A 21,289-nucleotide genomic window follows, 5' to 3' on the forward strand; every position below is an offset into this window, starting at 1 on the left:
TGTTGTGTTGTTATGTTGTGTGTTATTATTATGTTATCGAATTTGTTTTCGAATTCATGTTTGGACCTGTTATTATGTGTTTTAATTATAAATGATTAAGACTAGTACAGGTGTAATAAATGAGAAAGATGAAAGAGTATGAAAGACAATGCAATATAGGTATGGAATGTGTGTGAGGCGCGTATGGCGTGAGGCGACACGGGGTTTGCGCGAGACGTGGCACAGCTGATGTGGTAATGACGTCACCACATATGAATTCCCCCGATACCGACCCCGCCGGCGTGGTCGACGATTTCCCTCATTCAGCGCTTATCGCTATCGACCCACTAGGGTCGATTAATTCTTTCAAATATTCTTCCTCTCAGACGACGCCCTGAGTCGAGGTTCGCGCCCAACTGGGCACCCTCAGGCCTGTTGTCTTAAACGTTGTACCGGGTGAGAGCCTTCAGCGCTCCCCATTTGTCCGGCCAAGTAGTTAATGCCTTCTGCGGCAAATCTACAATAAGTCACGTCAAAAAAAAAATATGAATTGTTTTTAAATAGTTGCCATAACGAATTCTCGCAAAAATACGTAGACTATTCGTTTGCCAGGGTTTCCTTTGCACACTCGATTGACAATAAATTAATATTAATACTTATTGTATATAAGTATGTAATGTTGCACGCCTGACTGACTATAAATTAAATTTTAATATTGTAATATTTAAGTACATACCTATGTAATGTTGCACGCCCGATTGGGTTAAATTGTACCTAAGAACTGTATTTTTAGGGTTCCGTAGCCTGATGGCAAAAAACGGAACCCTTATAGATTCGTCATGTCTGTCCGTCCGTCTGTCCGTCCGTCCGTATGTCACAGCAACTTTTCTCCGAAACTATAATAGCTATACTGTTGAAACTTGATAAATATGTGTGATCTGTAAACCGCATTAAGATTTTTACGCAATGATAGAAAAAAAAAACAATAAATTTTGGGGGTCCCCATACATAGAACTGAAACTCAAATTTTTTTTTTCATCGAACCCATACGTGTGGGGTATCTATGGATAGGTCTTCCAAAATAGTATTAAGGTTTCTAATATCATTTTTTTTCTTAACTGAATAGTTTGCGCGAGAGACACTTCCAAAGTGGTAAAATGTGTGTGTGTCCCCCCCCCTGTAACTTCTAAAATAAGAGGAGGATAAAACTAAAAAAAAATATATGATGTAGATTAGCATGCAAACTACCAACGAAAATTGGTTTGAACCAGATCTAGTAAGTCGTTTTTTTTAATACATCATAAATCGTAAACCGTAATTTACTTTTCATTCGATCAACTCAAGTATAGGAACGAAAAAAAACTTTTATATTATGTTACTTGCTGTTACGGAACCCTTCATGGGCGAGTCCGACTCGCACTTGGCCGCTTTTTTTCTATTTACTGTACAATTAATTACAATAAATCTCTTTTGGTGATGAATCTGTTCAAGAACAACAATTATCTTGTTGACCTCACGAATCTCAAGACTTTGTGTCATCAACACCGTAGTCATAGACCATAGTTGTGTTAATCACTTACTTATCAGCGATTTATCACACTATTATGTACTTTACTATTACCGCTTGTCATTGGTGTGCGATGAAGTGTAAACTAGGAAATATACGTAGCTTCTTTTCCCCGGCTATACAGGTTATGAGAAGCTGCAGTAGTTTTAGGCGGATGAGACGTTCGTTATTTAAAAATTGACGATTCAAAGTGTAACTATGTTACCAACTGAATAAAGATATTTTTGAATTTTAATATATCATGAAATAGTTTGTAAATTCAGTGCGCCAACGTAAATGAAAACTTAGGGCATAGAATAAGGAATAATACTACGTATAGTAGGAGGAGCTCGGTGGCGCAGCGGTAAACGCGCTCGGTCTGCGATTGTTGAAGTTAAGCAACTTTCGCAAAGGCCGCTCATAGGATGGGTGACCACAAAAAAAGTTTTCATCTCGAGCTCCTGCGTGCTTTGGAAGGCACGTTAAGCCGTTGGTCCCTGGCTGCTTTAGCAGTCGTTAATAACCATCAATCCGCACTGGGCCCGCGTGATGGTTTAAGGCCCGATCTCCCTATCCATCCATAGCGAAGGCCCATGCCCCAGCTGTGGGGACGTTAATGGGCTGATGATGATGACTACGTATAGAACGGCAACTCCCCGCTCACCACCAGGGTTCAAGCTAGGTTTACCTCACACCCCTCGAACATAGTTTAGACTTGAATATTGGAGCTATGGGGGACTATGGCGCCTGCTCGACCAATGAATGAATGAATGAATGTGGTCATGGTGGTCAGTTTATTATTATTATAATTATTAAGTAGGTATGTATAATAGATATATTATATTGGCACTTTAGCACTATCTTTGTCAATGGTTATGATCATGACCCGTACTCGCCTAGTCCTTATCTCACTTGACTGATAAGTACCTACGGATTATTGCTTTTGTGACATTGGAAAGTGATCTACATGGATCTACATGATACCAATAACCCGTTCGCGAATCCCCAATATTATGAATCTGTTTTTCGATAAGTATAATCTGGTGTGATTAGACAGAGATGTGGTGTAAAAGACGATATATATGTGGCGTCCTGGAGCGCACGCCTTATTTAATAGTTTAATTATTAAATAATAACATTGTTATGTTAATTACGAATATATATATATATATATACAGGGATGTAAGGGGCTCCAAACGACACCTTTCGGAGCCCAAGCCAACCTCGCCTGCACGCGGTACATCCTGCTATTCAACGAAAGAGGCTCTGGCGACCCACCAACACGCACTGGACCAGCGCGGTGGGCTTATGGTCCAAACCCCCCCCAATATGACCTCAACACATAAAAAACGGCCCCCAGTCCCCGGCAGCCCCGTTGTCCGTGGCTACGGTAGCGGCTACGGTAACGGCGGGGCAGGGGGTGCGAAGAATCTCCGGGCTGGATTCGGCTACCACCAACGACGACTGTACCTGGCAACATACAACACGTGCACACTGAGGACCGACGAGAAGCTTACCGAGTTGGAAGAATCTATCAGCAGGTTACACTGGGATGTCATCGGGTTGTCTGAAGTCCGAAGAAAGGGCGAGGACACGATAACTCTGGGCTCCGGTAACTTGCTGTACTTCCGGGAGGGCGAACAACTGTCCATGGGTGGTGTCGGGTTTATCGTCCACAAGTCCCTAGTCAACAACGTGTTGACCATCGGTAGTGTTTCGAGCAGGGTAGCGTACCTGGTACTCAGAATATCATCGCGATATTCGCTGACTGTCATCCAGGTATACGCTCCGACCTCGGGACACCATGATGACGAAGTGGAGACTATGTATGAGGAGATTTCTAAAGCCATGCATAGCCATAAAAGCCACTACACGATTGTGATGGGGGACTTTAATGCACAGTTGGGGAAACGTTGCGGTAACGAGCTGAGAGTGGGGCAATTTGGATTTGGGGTCCGGAACACCAGAGGCGGGATGCTTGCGGACTTTATGGAGAAGGAGAACCTCTATATGATGAACTCCTTCTTCAGGAAGCCCGCGACCCGCAAATGGACCTGGATAAGTCCCAATGGCAGGTATAAAAATGAGATCGATTTTATCATGTCGACGAAAAAGCACATATTCAATGATGTCTCTGTGATCAATGCCGTTAAGACGGGAAGCGATCACCGCATGGTAAGAGGCACATTGAATATCAATATCAAGCTAGAAAGATCGCGACTGATAAAATCCACGCTCCGACCGGCGCCAGCCCAGATCCAAAACCCCGAGCGCTTTCAGCTCGAGCTTCAAAACCGCTTCGAGTACCTTGAGAACTGCGCAGACGTGGACGATATAAACGACCTGATGGTGGATGCTGTCCGTACGGTAGGTTCTAAACACTTTAGAACCCGCCGTACCAAAACGCAGAAACTCTCCGCACACACACTCGAACTCATGGATAAGAGACACGAAATGAGGCTGCAGGACTCAGCGGATGTCGTACGTTATAGACAACTTAATAGACAGATCTCGAAGTCTTTGACGAGCGACCTTCGCCAATTTAATACTAAACGTATTAAAGAGGCTATTGAGCGGAACAAGGGCTCCAAGGTGTTCGCAAAAGATCTGTCTATTGGGCAAAGTCAACTAGCGAGACTGAAAACTGAGGACGGCAGAATCATTTCGTCGACTCCCGAAATCCTGAGAGAGATTGAGAGTTTCTATAGACAGCTATATTCCACGAAAACATCAGGCGAAAGCATGGCTCGAGACCCTCGAGCCAAGCTTACCCGACACTACACTGAAGATATCCCGGACGTCAGCCTGTACGAGATTAGGATGGCCCTCAAACAACTCAAAAACAACAAAGCGGCAGGAGATGACGGAATCACAGCTGAACTTCTGAGAGCGGGCGGAACGCCAATACTTAAAGTCCTCCAGAGGCTCTTCAATTCCGTCATATTTCAGGGCAAAACGCCGAGGGCATGGAGCGGAAGCGAGGTGATCTTGTTCTTCAAGAAAGGGGATAAAGCCCTACTGAAGAACTACAGACCTATCTCGCTTCTGAGCCATGTCTACAAGTTGTTTTCGAGGGTCATTACGAATCGTCTCGCTTGCAGGTTTGACGACTTCCAGCCTCCCGAACAAGCCGGTTTCCGAAAAGGCTTTAGCACCATAGACCACATCCATACGCTGCGGCAGGTTATACAGAAGACCGAAGAGTATAATTTGCCACTTTGCTTGGCGTTTGTGGACTATGAGAAAGCCTTTGATTCGATCGAGACCTGGGCTGTGTTGCAGTCTCTTCAGAGGTGCCAAGTGGACCATAGGTACATCGAAGTGCTAAGGGACCTCTACCAAAATGCCACTATGTCAGTTCGAGTACAGAACCAGAGCTCTAATCCGATCCAACTGCAGCGAGGAGTGAGACAGGGAGATGTCATCTCTCCGAAACTGTTCACTGCTGCATTGGAGGATATTTTTAAGCTTCTGGACTGGAAAGGATTTGGCATCAACATCAACGGCGAGTACCTGACGCACCTTCGATTTGCCGATGATATAGTCCTAATGGCTGAGACCCTGGAAGACCTGAACACCATGCTCGAGCATCTCAGTAACGCATCCCAACGAGTGGGTCTTAGCATGAACATGGCAAAGACAAAAATTATGTCCAACGACCATGTCGCACCCACTCCAGTTCAGGTTGGGAACGTTACACTCGAAGTTGTAGACCAGTACATTTACCTAGGACAAATAATCCAGTTAGGTAAGTCCAACTTCGAGAAAGAGATCTCTCGTCGGATCCAACTCGGATGGGCAGCGTTCGGGAAGCTGCGGAATATCTTCTCGTCCAGAATACCTCAGTGTCTCAAGACGAAAGTCTTTGACCAGTGCGTGTTGCCAGTGATGACCTACGGCAGTGAGACGTGGCCGCTTACTATGGGTCTCGTGAGGAGGCTCGGTGTCGCTCAGCGGGCAATGGAGAGAGCTATGCTCGGTATTTCCCTGCTGGATCGAATCAGAAATGAGGAGATCCGCAGGAGAACTAAAGTCACCGACATAGCTCGGAGAATTGCAAAGCTGAAGTGGCAGTGGGCAGGACACATAGCGAGGAGAACCGATGGCCGATGGGGCGGAAAGGTTCTGGAGTGGCGACCACGTGTCGGACGACGCTCAGTGGGTAGGCCCGCTACAAGGTGGACCGACGATCTGGTGAAGGTCGCGGGAAGCCGCTGGATGCGGGCAGCGCAGGACCGATCGTCGTGGAGATCCTTGGGGGAGGCCTATGCCCAGCAGTGGGCGTCATACGGCTGATGATGATGATGATGATATATATATATATATATATATATATATATATATATATATATATATATATATATATATATATATATATATATATATATATATATCATCATCATCATCATCAGCCGTACCGCAAAAGTATGGAACGGAAAATAATTAAAAAGAACACTAAAATTGTCATGAATTTTCCGACAGGAAATTCCACTTGATATCAACTCAGAATCATGGTCTGAATCATCCCCTTCAGTATTCGTTACGGTGTTACTAACACCCATACCTACTTGTATGGCTACCGTATGTACTTGTATGAGATATAAAAATAGATATAAAATTCACGATTTTTTTTAAATTATTTTCATTTTTATACTTTTGCGATGGAAAATTCCACTTAATATTAACTCAGAATCATGGTCTGAATCATCCCCCTTAGTATTCGTTACGATGTCACTAACACCCTGTATATACCCCTGGCTCTGAGGAGCTCTATGTTACCAACTGAATAAAGATATTTTTGAATTTGAATTTTGAATTTGAAGCCTATCTTCCGTAAGAATAGTATTTAGGGTATAAGAACAAATTCTAATAGATCCTCCGACTCGCAAACATAATATACTTTTTATAAACCTCAAGGAGTGGGCAGAGGTGTACCTACAGTATATATGCCCACTCCTTGCCAGCTATGTTTAACATGTTCTTTCAAATATTTTTCCTTTAAGACGACGCCCTGAGCCGAGGTTCGCGCCCAACTGGGCACCCTCAAGCCTGTTGTCTTAAACGTTGTACCGGGTGAGAGCCTTCAGCGCTCCCCATTTGTCCGGCCAAGTAGTTAATGCCATCTGCGGCAAATCTACAATAAGTCACGTCAAAAAAAAATGTTTAACATGTAACAAATCCTAGAAATCACACGATATCAATTATCTACGATCCAAATATGCATCCAAACTTCTTCTTCTCTCGAGTGGGTTGTGAGGTGGAGTACCAACCTCATCAAACCTGGTGTCAGGGTTATTATTGTACCGCCAAAGGCCCCTGACATGTTTCATGTAACGACTACTTACTTACATCAGTAAGTAGTAACCGGGACCAACGGCTTAACGTACCATCCGAAGCATGCCAGGACAAACCCAAGACGGTTTATTGGTATGTCTGCATTATTCCATTTATATCTACATTTTTTGGTTAAATAAAAAAAAAAGAAAAAACGGATCATCTTACTTTCGGACAATCAGCCTGTAAAGTCCTAACCAAACTAAGGACCACAAAGTATTTTTTTGTGATATGTCCCCACCAGGAATCGAACCCGGGACCTCCTGATCGGAAGCACAACGCTCAATCACTCATAAAGTCGAATTCAGTGGTTTAGACATCGAGTGGGGATTCGAACTCGTGACACTACGATGTAAGTCACACTTTCTCCGTACAAAGTCATCACATCATCAAATTCAAATTCAAATTCAAAAATATCTTTATTCAATAGGTAACATAGTTACACTTTGAATCGTCAATTTTACATAACGAACGTCTCATCCGCCTAAAACTACTGCAGCTTCTCACAACCTGTATAGCCGGGGAAAGAAGCTGCAAGAAAAACCTCGGCACAGGGCTCTAGACGTTCTTTAAAAAATCCCCCTGGCATTATCCCGTTTTTCATAGGGTCCGCTTACCTAACCTGAAGATTTGACAGGTCCGGTTTTCTATAGAAGCGACTGCCTCTCTGATCTTCCAACCCGCGAAGGGAACCCACCGGGGTATGTTGGGCCAAAGGGCAGAATGTCCAAGGGGTCATAATGCCCAGACGTTAAAAAGTCTATAGCTCAATACGTCCAAGGGCCATAATGTCCAATGTGTCAAAATGCCAAGGAAATAATGTCCTTTTGTTAAAATGCCCAGTGGTCTTAACATCCAGGTGACTTAAAACCAAATTGTTAAAAAGAACCAGCCCAATACAGGTTAGGTCACATACCTCCGAAAATGTATTTCTCGGGAATGTGGGTTTTCTCATGATGTTTTCCTTCCCTGCTGATAACCATTTATGATCCAAACATGAATTCGAAAACAAATTCGGGTATCATTGGTTTAGGCCTATGCTGGATTCGAACCTGCGACCTCAAAGTGAAAGGCAAGCGTTCTATAAACCGGACTACCACGGCTCATATATGGAGTTATCACAGATTTTATTATTAATATTTTGCAGGTGGACTTTCAGGCTTGAATCACCTGATTGTCCGGAAAAGTAAGATGATTCCGTGCTTCGGAGGGCACGTTAAGCCGTTGGTCCCGGCTATTAGCCGTAAAAACACCTCCACCAACCCGCAGTGGAGCAGCGTGGTGGAGTATGCTCCATACCCCCTCCGGTTGATTGAGAGGAGGCCTGTGCCCAGCAGTGGGACGTATATCTATAGGCTGTTTATGTTATGTTATGTTATTTTGCAGGTGGTGGAGCGTGGTGTGCGCCGTCGTAATCGCGTCTACCACCGTTTGGGCTGATACAGGTACGTTGTGCAGTAAACTAATGTAAATATTACGTTATCTAGTGTTAGTATTCCCATGCTGCACTATCCCGCTATATTACATAATATTCAATATCTCCTATACTTAAAGGTTGCCTGGAAGAGATTGCTACTTAGCAATAAGGCCGCCTATTGTACTAACTCTATTTCTCTTTTGTTTTGTATTTTGTTTTTTCCTGTTTGTGCAATAAAGTATTTGTTATGTTATGTTATGTTATCTGTCAAAAAAAAAATTAAGATACCTTGTTAGACTAAAACTGCTGCAACTCAGTGTGACGTCATAACAGCACTATCTTTAGAACAAAAACAGACGTGTCTGGTTTAAGCCATTGAGCAGATGTTGTATTTGCTTGGATAATAATTATCATAGCTGCAATATTAGATTAGTCATCTAAGTACTTTACTACGAAGTACTAAGTTTCGCAGCGAACTCTAATCCTGAGAGCGGCCAAAATTAATAATCCTGATGCAAGATTTATTAAAAAAATTGTTTATTCATAAAAACAACAAAGTTCGTTGACGAGACTTCCCCGTAAGTAACAATAGTACTTCGCTGCGGGCTGCATTCGGTCCGGCCCTCACAACTTTCAAATAATAATAATAAAAAAACAATAGTACTTATACTATATATTAATTACGAACAAACATAACACGAACGGAATTTGTAATAAAAGAAATGTATGCTAAATATACTGGGATTATTAATTTTATCGCAATAGGTGCCTGATATTTATATTATTATTTGCTAAAAATATCTTATTTAAATTAATTTATTCTGGAAATTTATCGAAGTGCGTGGGAGGGGTCGAGTGTCATTGATTGTGATTGTCCACCACTATGTCGTAACGTGAATAACTGATAGAATTGAGGTCATTAACATAATTATCTTTTTGCGTTCTGTACTATTATGCACAAATAATAAGTATGTATAATACACGTGGGGTGCTCATAAGGAGAAAGCATTTTATGTAGTCCCAAGAGAAATGTCTCACTCCAGCAAAAAAGATAACTAATAATATATTAAAGAAAGAAAGAAACATTTATTACTTCCGGACACCACAGACACAGACGGACAGGTACATTACATTCAACACAGGACAGAAACCACACGGAAATCAATACAGAGAGAAAAAAAAATCCAAAACAAAAAGAAAAACAAACCAAAATCATAAAAACAAGTGAGTGGCGAGTCACCGCCTGCTCATTTATCCATGTTTACCAACATTGGTCGAGCAGGCGCCATAGTCCCCCATAGCTCCAGTAACCCGGTCCACTAACCCCCAACCCAATAGCCCAGTTCCCTTTGTTCCCATAATCTGCAATAGTCCTACATGAACCGGGGATTGTCTTTAGGTACACTCTCATAGTGCATACAGGGATAATCGCCGGTTGGTGTCACACCACATTTAGATTAAACTGTCTTAAGGGGCCTCTACGTGTTGGCTTCGGCCCCACGCACGCTTTCCAAAAGTCCGGGACTCCGTAGGCCCGAGATATGGAAACGACATACAAATAATAAAACAATAATATTAAATACAGGGTGCACTTTATATTAATATGGTACAAGAAACTAAACTCTGCCTGCATTACTATTCATACGTCACTAGGCATATTGTTTAACTCTTCTTCTATCGTGTGGGTTGTGAGGCGGATTACCAATCTCAGCAACCCTGGTGTCAGGGCTATTATTGAGCCGCCAAAGGCCCCTGACATGGCTCATGTAACGATTACTCACATCAGTAAGTAGTAACCGGGACCAACGGTTGTTTAACTAAAATATTATGGATTTAAATAATAACTAGAAATAACCCAGAAATAGTATCACTCCTGTATCTTCGAAGGGGGGCCCAAGAAAGTGTGGACGGATTGTGTGAATGCGTGTGTAAAAGGTGTGAGTACCGAGATGATTAACTGACAGAGATGGATGGAAGAGGAATACATGTTGTGCCGAGCACTTGAGAGTGAAATACCTAAGGGCAAGGGTATCGCTGAAGTGGTAGGCAGTGGTGCGTGGTATAGTTTAAGTCACATGTAATAGGGGGCTAGCCTATTGCCATGGAAACACAAATCCTGGAAACCACGCGATATTAATCTTCTTCTTCTTTGCGAGTCCATGGCGATCGATACTAATGATCCAAACTTAAATGCAAACTCATAAAGTCGATTTTAGTGGTAACCAGAAACTACGAGATAATTAAGCGTGTAAGTAATTCAGCGATCGATTCAAACGACGAAGGTCAAGGACAAAGACTAACCAACCGGATTAAACCTTAGCGCTCCCGATTAGTCCGGCCTTTTTTTTGACGTGACTTATTGTAGATTTGCCGCAGATGGCATTAACTACTTGGCCGGACTAATGGGGAGCGCTGAGGGCCCTCACCCGGTACAAAATTTAAGACAACAGGCCTGACGGTGCACAGTTGGGCGCTAACCTCCGCTCAGGGCGTCGTCTGAGAGGAAGAATATTTGAAAGAATTAATCAACCCTAGTGGGTCGATAGCGATAAGCGCTGAGTGAGGGAAATCGTCGACCACGCCGGCGGGGTCGGTATCGGGGTTCTGAAGAGTTTGGTGCCGCGAGCTGATTGGCCGACTCTATGGCTAGAGTAATCGGGTCGTCGGGGTTGTATATTACGTCCTTCGGACGCCGATACTTTTCAGTACCGTCCCTGAGCGGGATGTATTCGGAAGATATGTCCGACCACGCAGCGAATGTTATTCGCAAAAACAACAGACGTAAAAAGAAACCAAATAAACAAATTGTATTATAATGCTAATGTAATCTGTAGTATGACATTCGGGCTTCAATGTCAATGACATACAGTGCGCTGGCGTTTCGTATTGCATAATAAAAACACAATAAAACTTAATCGTTATTATGCAGTGTAATTGGCAAGTCTTTAAGACGACACGTGCTGTTTTACGCGGTCACTCACTAGTAGCGCACGCGGGATTAACAGCATTGTAATGAGGACTTTCCAGGCTACGTTTTCTAAAGCAAATATAGATGGCGCTGTTCAGATTTAACGTGATAATTACCTCTCATTACTCAGGATTCATAATTATTCAAAAAAAGAATGTAATGGCGGAGGCATATATAAAAATAATAATTGTTGCTTGATATTTGGATTAGATACCTACAGAATTATGCTGTTGCTTCTTAAATTGTTTCACTTTATTTTGATCAGAATAATAATGGGTGGCATTTTCCATTCCAGTCTATCAAAGGCCAATTCCTTGACTTCCCTATAAGACACGACATTAACCTCACAACAAGACAACGTTGAAAAGAGCGTGGCTCTTAAATTGATGATGATGAATAATGGGTGGAAGATGTGTTGCGCCTGGGTGTAATAACATTTTTTTTTGTTTTTGACGTGACTTATTGTAGATTTGCCGCAGATGGCATTAACTACTTGGCCGGCCAAATGGGGAGCGCTGAAGGCTCTCACCCGGTACAACGTTTAAGACAACAGGCCTGAGGGTGCCCAGTTGGGCGCGAACCTCGGCTCAGGGCGTCGTCTGAGAGGAAAAATATTTGAAAGAATTAATCGACCCTAGTGGGTCGATAGCGATAAGCGCTGAATGAGGGAAATCGTCGACCACGCCGGCGGGGTCGGTATCGGGGTCCTGAAGTGTTTGGTGTCGCGAGCTGATTGGCTGCCTCTATGGCTAGAGTAATCGGGTCGTCGGGAAGGGTGTAATAACAAGGGTCATACATTATACCCAAAAACATAGACAAAAGTTATCCATGATATTCGAAGGTTAAACGAAGGGAAATCTGTACAGCGCCATCGTTATTGGAGAACGTCACCTGGGAAGTGCCCCATTTAGTATTAGACCACTAAATACAGCCCGATTGTTGCAATTTGAACCGAATGTATCTAACATAACAGCATTACGCCTGTATCTCCGTAGGGGTCGACGAAGGTGCATTTATACATACTTCATAGTTTTCATATTAATTTCCGTAGTCAGTTTTTAAACTTATATTATTATTTATATTATTAAGATAACGTGCTTTATGCAAGTGTGTGTTTTATGCAAGTTTTGGATATATAAGCTACCCGGAACATGTCTGAGCAGTTATGTTATCAATTCAACGTAATTATCAAGTAAATACAAAGCAAACCCGCAAGTAAAAGCTAGTAATAATTATATACGTATTTAAAATGTGCAAATGAAGCCCATTCATTTGACACCCAATAGAATACCATTGCAAAAACAAATTTTTTATCGTCCTCAGTTTATGGCCTCCAGAGGGCACCACAATGAATTTAGCGTGACGACACATATCTATGACCACCGGACAATCAAGACTCTTTTAGTGACACCTCGTTTGTTAAATTCTGATAGGTGGTTTAGAAGTTAGCGGTCAAACACATAACCCCTTCTTTTTAGCTTTGCTGCAGTCGGGTAAAAAATGAATCTTAAATGTTTGAAGTGAGTATGCTCCCGGTGGTGTATGACTGCCTTTAAAGTGCGTGTTTAAAGAAGTATTAACTTACGGTTTAAAGATACGGTATTTCGCAGTCCGCTATAAAATAACGTTCTATAATATAGATTTCATTTGAATTGTTTCTTTTTTATTTGGAGTGTTTTATGAAGCAGCGTGGTGGAGTATGCTCCATACCCCCTCCGGTTAATTGAGGGGACGCCTGTGCCCAGTTTACGTTACGTTTTAATTATTAAAATCGTCTATTCTCTATTTTCCATGTTGGACGATTTCAACACCGATTCCACTTTTAAAATTCCAGTATCATCAAGCAACAATGGGACGGTGACCACAGCAGTGAGCGCAAGCGTCCTGGGAGCGGGGGACGCTGCGCTCGCGCTTCGTGAAGTCGCCATGTTGGTCCTGCGAGCGACTGGCGTGGTGGCATTACCCGCTCCCTCGCCCCCCGCTTGTGTCGTGCCCGACGACGCGGCTTGCCTGCAAGGAACTCTCCGAGCTCTGACTGCAGGCAAGACCTTTTTGTATTTACAACATAGTTCTGGCAACATCGTAAACCGAGTCACGGAAGTGCAACAAGTCAAGGAAGGAAAGGTGCCGATCTTATATCGTACTTCCGCGATTTGGAATAATGTAGTACTCAGGATCCAATGATCCGAACAAAGACTTTCTTACTTTCTATTGCGTTTTAAGTTGAGACAATCAACTGATGCATGTCACCAAATTAGTCGTTATTATAAACAAATGAGCAATTTGGCAATTGGGACCACAAATATTATGATTAAAAGTTGTTTCTCAACTCTATACTTTTTGTTATCTCAACCAACTGCACCATTATCCATCTATTGCCGTATCCATTTCTTCGATTGTCTTAGAAAATAATTTCCTCCATAGGAACAGCAACGGTAGCAATAGTTGCCGTTCCAGCGGGTGCCGCTCCATCCGCGTGGGACCTTCGTGAATCCGGGATTCAAGAACTGGGAGAGATCACTGCCCCCTCCCGTCGCGCGTGCTTGGCCACAAAGCCCCCAGCTCGCTCACTGCTCGACCTGACTGACAGCACCCTCGCTGCGAAGTATCATATACCTGATGAAGAAATCTACAGCCAAATTCGAGAACTGGAGCACAATTTCACTATGTACGTATTTTATCCAACAATCAAACAAAGTAGTTAAATCCAAGGATGTACCTTGATAGAAGATTTTCTGAGAAACCTTGTTAAAGATACCTACACAACGTTTTTGGAATGATATAGATAAATTAAAAATAATTATTAATTGTGGATGAATCAAATCCTTTTAATTAGTAGGTGAATAAATAATAAATAAATTAAATGTTTTTATTAAAGGTAAAAACCCAATGATGACAAAGTTAATAAATAAAGAATAAAAAATCGTTTTGATCTTACAGGGAAACATGCGATGAAACATATTGTAACGGCACTTTAACCCCAGATTGGTGCAAAGACTATACTTGCGCAACCTTGCTAACGAGTGGAGATGCCGAAGCAAAAGTAATGTGGCGAGAAGTTCTGAATCACCGCCTGTATGCTACTGTACGGCCGCTTGGAGAATACCTTTCAAACGTCTCGTCAGCTCTGTCTTCGAGATCTCTTATTGCATGTGATTGGGCCCCGGAAGTGTTTGGGCTTAGGACACTCAAAGCGGAAACACTCGGTCCGCCACCATGCATATCACCACAGCCATGTCCTTTCGAAACGAGACGTATTGTCACCTTTATAAATATTCGCGAGTTAGCAAGAGCACCAAGCGCCGTACGTGCCCTCGTCAGGCTTGATATCTCAAAAGAAGACATGCGGAAACTCGCAGAAGATGCTTACAATCAAGGTAAAGAGTAATACTGTATTTATTGAACGTAACATTTTCAATATTACTAATAAGTAACTAATTAAGGTTCATAATCGCTTCACTTTAATCACAGGTCCGTCGAAGGCAGCGCGTTTATTCTTCGACGCATTACCAACCAGTGTACGTACCAGTGAAGTTCGCGTTGCGGTTCTATTGCCGAATGACACGAGACGAGAGATATACGACGGTCGGGCGATTGCTGCTGCGGCTGCATTAGCGGAAGAGGTCTTGGAAGAAGAGTGGCAACAACTTACAGTGCGGTTTAAGGTGGAGGTGAGTAAGACTACATAGCGAGATGCCAAAAGGGTGTCGCTGCTCCGTTGCGACCACATTTAAAGTCACAATGCCATGCACGTAGTAGGAAAAATGTATGCTTCTAAAACTTAGTGAAACCCTATTGTGATCCACAGACTTTCGACGACAAATGTCACACGCAGCGAGCTTACAAATACATGCACGACGCTCCGGCTTCGAGTGAGTTTGGAGCACTATCAGCTCTCGCTGGTCCAGCCTGCGGAGCTGCCTGGGCCGATGTAGCGCGACAGAGTCCAGCGCATAATCTGCCACTACTGGCTTACACTCCGCAAGCACCGGCGTCTACATCGCATGATAATACAGGTAAGAAAAAAAACTTAACATAACCAAAGCAGTTACTTACATTCATAGGTATAATCCATAATAAAATATATACATTTCTCTTTGACAACTTTCAAAGTACTTGTCATTCATATAAAGAACTAAAAATCACTCAGCCTAATAGACGTCGCGTCATCTATTCTCTGTCTCCTGTTTTGTAATAAAACGAATAGTCAAAAACTCAAAATTCCAATCCAATTCTAGCGCATGTGTTTTGTGATCCAATCTGATGATACCGAAATTAGAAACGAATTATCCACTTTCCAGACACAAAGCTACAAATCCTAGCAGCTGGAGACGCCAGAGAAGCTGCATCAGCGCTTGCCGATTTTATGAGTCGTCAGGGCTGGCGAAGACTGGCAGCGTTAAGTGAACCGGCCACACGACCGCTTATAGATGCCATTCGACTGCACGTCAAACTTGAGGTTCATGTCGAAATGCCAGAGAATGACTCTTTTGTTGACGTCGGTGTTATTCAACAGGTAAGTTTAGAGGTACACCCCGGACAATTCATACAAAAAAACGTTTTACACAGACACTATACATCGACGTTCTCGTACACGCGCATCTGTGTGTATGACGTCTGACACCTATAGGTGTCAGACGATCGTAATCGGGGTAATCGTATACGATTGAAGACTAAAGTAAGACCGAGGGGCGAGAAGGAGGGCTGGGGTAAAGCTAGCTCAGCCATAGGTGGGGAGCGAAGAGTTGCTAGTTGCGAGTTGCTGCTTAGTAGTTGCAATATTTGTAGAGTAGACAATGTCAATTTTGGAATAACCTTGGAAAAAAGTAACGATATGGACAGTCAAACTGTGAATATAATAACGCTAATTGAAGGTAGAAGACTAAATTATTGTCTGTCTTCAAATAAAACACTTCAGTTCACTTTTAGAGCAGTTTCAGCTCACTCCACTTTGAGCGCTGTTGTCGATGCCATGTCTGCCAAATGACTTTACCTTAGGTAGATAATCACACTGACGGTCCATTATAATATTGCCAATGAATCAACAAGTATCAAAATGATATCCTTTTTTTTCAGTGGGCTTCAAACGCAGCAAAAGAAAACGCACGCATATTCTACCTGTGCGTGGAAGACGCTAGAGTAACTCGTGCAGCTTTATGCGCCGCCCGCGCTTTCGGACTCACGCCTGGCGCAGGCGTGGTGTGGCTTCTATGCAACACACATAAAGCCGATTGGTTGAATTCGAAACCTCACGAGAATTGCACTACGAGGGAGTTAGAGGAGGTAATGTTGAAATAATAAACACTACCTAATAATATTACAACACATTGATTGTTACTGATAGTTTCACAGTATCTACAATATCATTTCTATATCTAAGTCAATATATTTAATCAATTGCAGATGGCCGCAGGTCACTTCACAGTGACACCAGAGTGGGCATTGAAGTGGGAAAATAAAACACTGAATGTTAGCGACGAACGACGAGTGTGGGAGAATCGGTGGCGCACGTATTGTCGCCGACTAGCCCTTGCATCCTCAGGTATATTACATAGGTTATAAAAAAACCAGTACGACCTTATCCGTACATAGATACATACATACATAAACTCACGCCTGTTTCCCACCGGGGTAAGCAGGGACTATAGAATTCCATTTGCTTCGATCCTGGCACACTTCTCTTGCTTCCTCCACATTCATCAACCGCTTCATACAGGCACGTCGGTTCAAAGTAAATCATATTAAACCTTTTCTAAGAACATCTCCAATTTGGTCATCTAATCCATATTCCTTCATATTCTGTGCTGTAAAATGCTAAGAACGTACTATGGTGCAAATGGAACGTAATATCACATTTAGTAGCTCATTTCAGCTTTGAGACAGAACTGTGGTTAATCAATACACGTATTTTATTACAGGAAACACAATTGCCTGTGACTCTGCACCGGGACCAACTATCGCATTATTATACGACATATTGCGCCAATGGGCAGCTGCACTACGCAATTTTCTACAAGTTCATCCTACAGCCGTGGATGACTTACACAATCTACTACACGTCAAGTGAGTTTTCATCGCTGCACAGATCTCAATCCATTTATTTATACATTATATATAACTTATTATGAACATGTTTATCACAATAGGAATATTTTGTACTTTCAGATACATTACAAACAACATGACAAAGAATGCATTCACTGGGCTGACAGGCCCCTTTGAGTGGACAACTACAGATGGTGCTTACTCTCGTATCGGTACCACAATACTCTCCCAATGGAATCTAAAGATAGGTGCGCGTAAAGTAGGAACGTGGGCAAAGGGATCCCTGGATTTGGATAATTCAGCTTTAAAATGGTATACAACAGACGGACGTAAACCTGACGACGGAAGCGAGAGATGTGCTCTTCAAGGATTCGCAGATATCTTACATGCTGACTGTCGGACAGCGTTTGTTGCATTAGGAGCTTTACTAGTGGCAATATTAATACTTGCATTGGCGGGCACCGCTATACACTGCAAAAGGCGTGCCGAGAGAGAGTATCGCAAACGACTGCAAGCTCTAGGTATGCGGCCTTTAGCAAATAAACCCCCTGGACTCGATCGTTGGGAGATCCCAAGAGAACGAGTAGTTATTAATCGTAAACTAGGCACAGGTGCCTTCGGAACAGTTTACGGTGGCCACGCGCTCCTTGCCGAGGATCGTGGTTGGAGCGCTGTTGCTGTCAAAACTCTTAAAGCAGGTGCGACTACTGAAGAGAAGCTAGACTTTTTGTCCGAAGCTGAAGCCATGAAGCGCTTCGACCACAAAAATGTAGTTCGATTATTAGGTGTAGTGACTAAAACTGAACCAGTGTGTACAGTGATGGAGTTCATGTTGTATGGTGATTTGAAAAACTATTTACTGGCTAGAAGACATTTGGCTATGGGTAGTGGGGAGGAAGAATCTGAAGGGCGGGAAGTAGACGAGGCATCCCCGCGCCGTCTGACTGGGATGGCCTTGGATGTAGCCAGGGCGTTATCTTACCTCGCTCAATTACGCTACGTTCATCGTGATGTAGCGGCACGAAACTGCTTGGTGAGCGCAAGGCGAGTCGTCAAACTCGCTGATTTTGGGATGACACGACTTGTGTTCGAGAATGACTACTATCGATTCAGGTAAGCGAAAAGATTTAATAAGGCAATTCAACGTACACTTGACTTTACAGCAGTATTCCGATAAAAATAACTTATTTTTCTTTTCCAGCCGAAAAGGCATGCTGCCAGTGCGTTGGATGGCTCCAGAAAGTTTAGCATTGGGAGTATTCTCACCTGCGTCTGATGTCTGGTCTTTTGGAGTTTTATTGTACGAGATTGTGACATTCGGTTCGCTGCCTTTCCAAGGACTAAGCAACTCTGAAGTACTGGGGCGTGTTAAAGCTGGACATACTCTTGACCTTCCGCCCGGACTGAAGCCTCAATTGTAAGTACTGTTTGGATATATGATCAAAATTGCTTTATTCACGACCGTGAGGCCTATTGGGGTTAACATAGCACGTTTTTTCTGGTATTAGAATGATAGGTTACGACCCCATCCCTTAGGACCTGATTCAGATCGTGTTCGGAACAAAATATCATTTGACAATCTAATCTAAAGGACCATTTGAGCTAATCATTAGTTATTAGATGCAACACCTCTGTCCCATTCGTTTTTGTTTTTCATTAATTTTAAATCCGTTTCACACTCTAAATCTGTAATAATTTTATTTTTACAGGGAGGGTCTCATCAAATCCTGCTGGCAGCAAGATCCCAAAACAAGACCGACGGCATCGGAGCTGGCCGCGTTCTTAGCAGACGCGCCAAGACTTCTCTCGCCATGTCTAGACGTGCCCCTAGATGCTTTACCTCTCGATGCAGATCCACCGTGGAGACTACCTCGTGATCAGGCTGAGGTATTCATCAGTCATATTATAGAAACATTAATGTATAAATTGTCCGAAATTACACTTGGACTTGCCAATTTCAAAGGATTAAGTAAGGGTGGTTTCAAACCGATTGGGTTTACAGTTTAGTCAACTTACATGGGTTTACAGATGTAATTCGTTAGTCAACTTTATGCACATAATGCTACAAACATTAAAAGATTTGTTTTTGTCCTAAACGATTTTTTTATCTTTCAGGCTCGTTGGGTATCCTGGGCAGCCCCTGCATCAGCGGCAACAGACACCACATACCTAAGCACAGATGGTGCATTGCCGCTCGACACAGACAGTTTTCTACCCTGAGAGATCTTGGAGCATTTTAACCCGTGATCTGACAAAATACCAGGAACAATAGATTGTCTATTGTTTCTTGTATAGATTCGCGTACCAACATTTTATGGGTTACGCCAAATCGCCAGATTTTCGGTTACCGACAGGCTTTCTATAGCATCAGCTATGACATGAAAGAGTGTTTGGTTTGCAATAAACAAGTTCCCATGGATCATATGTGATCTGAGACTGCATTGCGTTTAATCGATTAGTAAAGGACGCCGTGTTGTGGACACTTCTGTGTTTCGTGTTCGTTCTGTTTTTGTAAGGAAATGAATCTATTGTGTTTATGGGACTAAGCACATTCATGCACTGACCGGAGCTGGCTAGTGCATAAAATGTGCTGTAGAAGCAGTGACTATGATTTGTGGGTGTAAAAGTGATGTTTATGATTAGATTTATGAAGGTTGACAAGTTAATACAGACTGTTTATATTACTCAATGTAGCATTTTAGCAAACTTGTAACTGTGATATAAGAACGTAATAAGTAACACATACTAGCTAAAATGATACCCTCGTAATTATAAGTGTAAATGTTTCTTTACAATAATAGCACAATTTCATAGAGAGATAGTTTATTATATTTGATGGATCAAAACTTGTTTTTAATAGTTCTTATATAAATAACAAAGGCGTGTAAGGCGTAGGCGTATTTTAATACACACTACCTCTCTTCACTTCAACGTTGCTGTGCCCTACAGGGTCCATGTTTTAGCTCCTATGCCTATGTAACACCCCATTGTACTACATGGAATGCAATAAATAATTGAGTATTGAATATACGCACAATACAAATAAAAATAAAAGCACAAATGGAATTTGCTCATGATAGCATTATTTATTATATAAACAGCTACTAGTTGGTATTTATAAAGCTCAAAAAATATTACCAAAGGTATACTTCAACAATTGTACAAAGTTTTCTGTCACTTGATTATTTATTATTTAAATGTCATTTATTTGACGTAACGGGTTAAGTGGTAAATCGCACACAAGAAAACTGCCACGAGTGCCAGTTGACACTTGTACCAGAGTTATGTGGGCGACTTGCTCGAATCTAGCGATAGATAAACAAACAGTCTGTGTTAATTTGTCAAGCGAAATTGGGACTGAAAAATATAAAAGATGATTTATGTGAAGGCTGCCTATAGCTAAATATATCATTCCAACAATTTATCTAGTCAATCTACAGGTAGTTTAGTGGTTGTAAATTTTTGTAAATAAACTATAATTTACTAATGTGTAAAAAATTCTAGTTGTAAATAAACATTGTTATAAAGTTGGTATTTATACGTTTTTTATTTCCAATGCTGCCAATGGTTCCGATATGTCTGTTATCCATGAAATTAAAACTTTATCGAAGAAAAAACTTAACAACGCCATCTATCGTGTGTTTGGGGAACGTCGATTGGAAAGTCCCTCATTATCCAATAATAATTAAAACAAGTACATACATACACATACATAAACTCACGCCTATTTCCCACCGGGGTAAGCAGAGACTATAGAATTCCATTTGCTTCGATCCTGACACACTTCTCTTGCTTCCTCCACATTCATCAATCGCTTCAACAACAAAACAAGTACCAATATCTATACCAATAAAATAATTTCAGCGGTTAATTTGTTAGGTATTGTTCTATCAAATTACTATATAAAGTTTAATGAGTGGCGTAGCTAGGGATAGGTGGCGACTCGCTGGCGCCACCGTTTTCGGGTGACACCCGCTAACAGGTGATGACGTAAGTACAC

At 42.2% G+C, this 21,289-nt stretch overlaps 2 protein-coding genes across 2 annotated transcripts in view; one reads left to right on the forward strand and one right to left on the reverse strand.

The window, feature by feature from the left end:
* LOC126368018 (uncharacterized) overlaps positions 1-20,823 on the forward strand; it is a 37,046-nt gene extending 16,223 nt beyond the window's left edge. Inside the window, exons 3-16 of the mRNA XM_050011908.1 lie at positions 8,246-8,304; positions 13,079-13,285; positions 13,669-13,912; positions 14,185-14,621; positions 14,716-14,915; positions 15,053-15,260; positions 15,546-15,760; positions 16,321-16,527; positions 16,648-16,786; positions 17,163-17,307; positions 17,410-18,402; positions 18,491-18,706; positions 18,999-19,176; positions 19,405-20,823. Of these exons, the coding sequence (XP_049867865.1) occupies positions 8,246-8,304; positions 13,079-13,285; positions 13,669-13,912; positions 14,185-14,621; positions 14,716-14,915; positions 15,053-15,260; positions 15,546-15,760; positions 16,321-16,527; positions 16,648-16,786; positions 17,163-17,307; positions 17,410-18,402; positions 18,491-18,706; positions 18,999-19,176; positions 19,405-19,509 (3,553 nt within the window). The 3' untranslated portion in view covers positions 19,510-20,823. The remainder of the gene's footprint in view (positions 1-8,245; positions 8,305-13,078; positions 13,286-13,668; positions 13,913-14,184; positions 14,622-14,715; positions 14,916-15,052; positions 15,261-15,545; positions 15,761-16,320; positions 16,528-16,647; positions 16,787-17,162; positions 17,308-17,409; positions 18,403-18,490; positions 18,707-18,998; positions 19,177-19,404) is intronic.
* LOC126369869 (arrestin homolog) overlaps positions 1-21,289 on the reverse strand; it is a 164,945-nt gene that overhangs the window by 132,979 nt on the left and 10,677 nt on the right. The window lies entirely within an intron of this gene.

This window comes from Pectinophora gossypiella, chromosome 1 (assembly GCF_024362695.1).
Source record: "Pectinophora gossypiella chromosome 1, ilPecGoss1.1, whole genome shotgun sequence".
NCBI classification, from domain to species: Eukaryota; Metazoa; Arthropoda; class Insecta; order Lepidoptera; family Gelechiidae; genus Pectinophora; species Pectinophora gossypiella.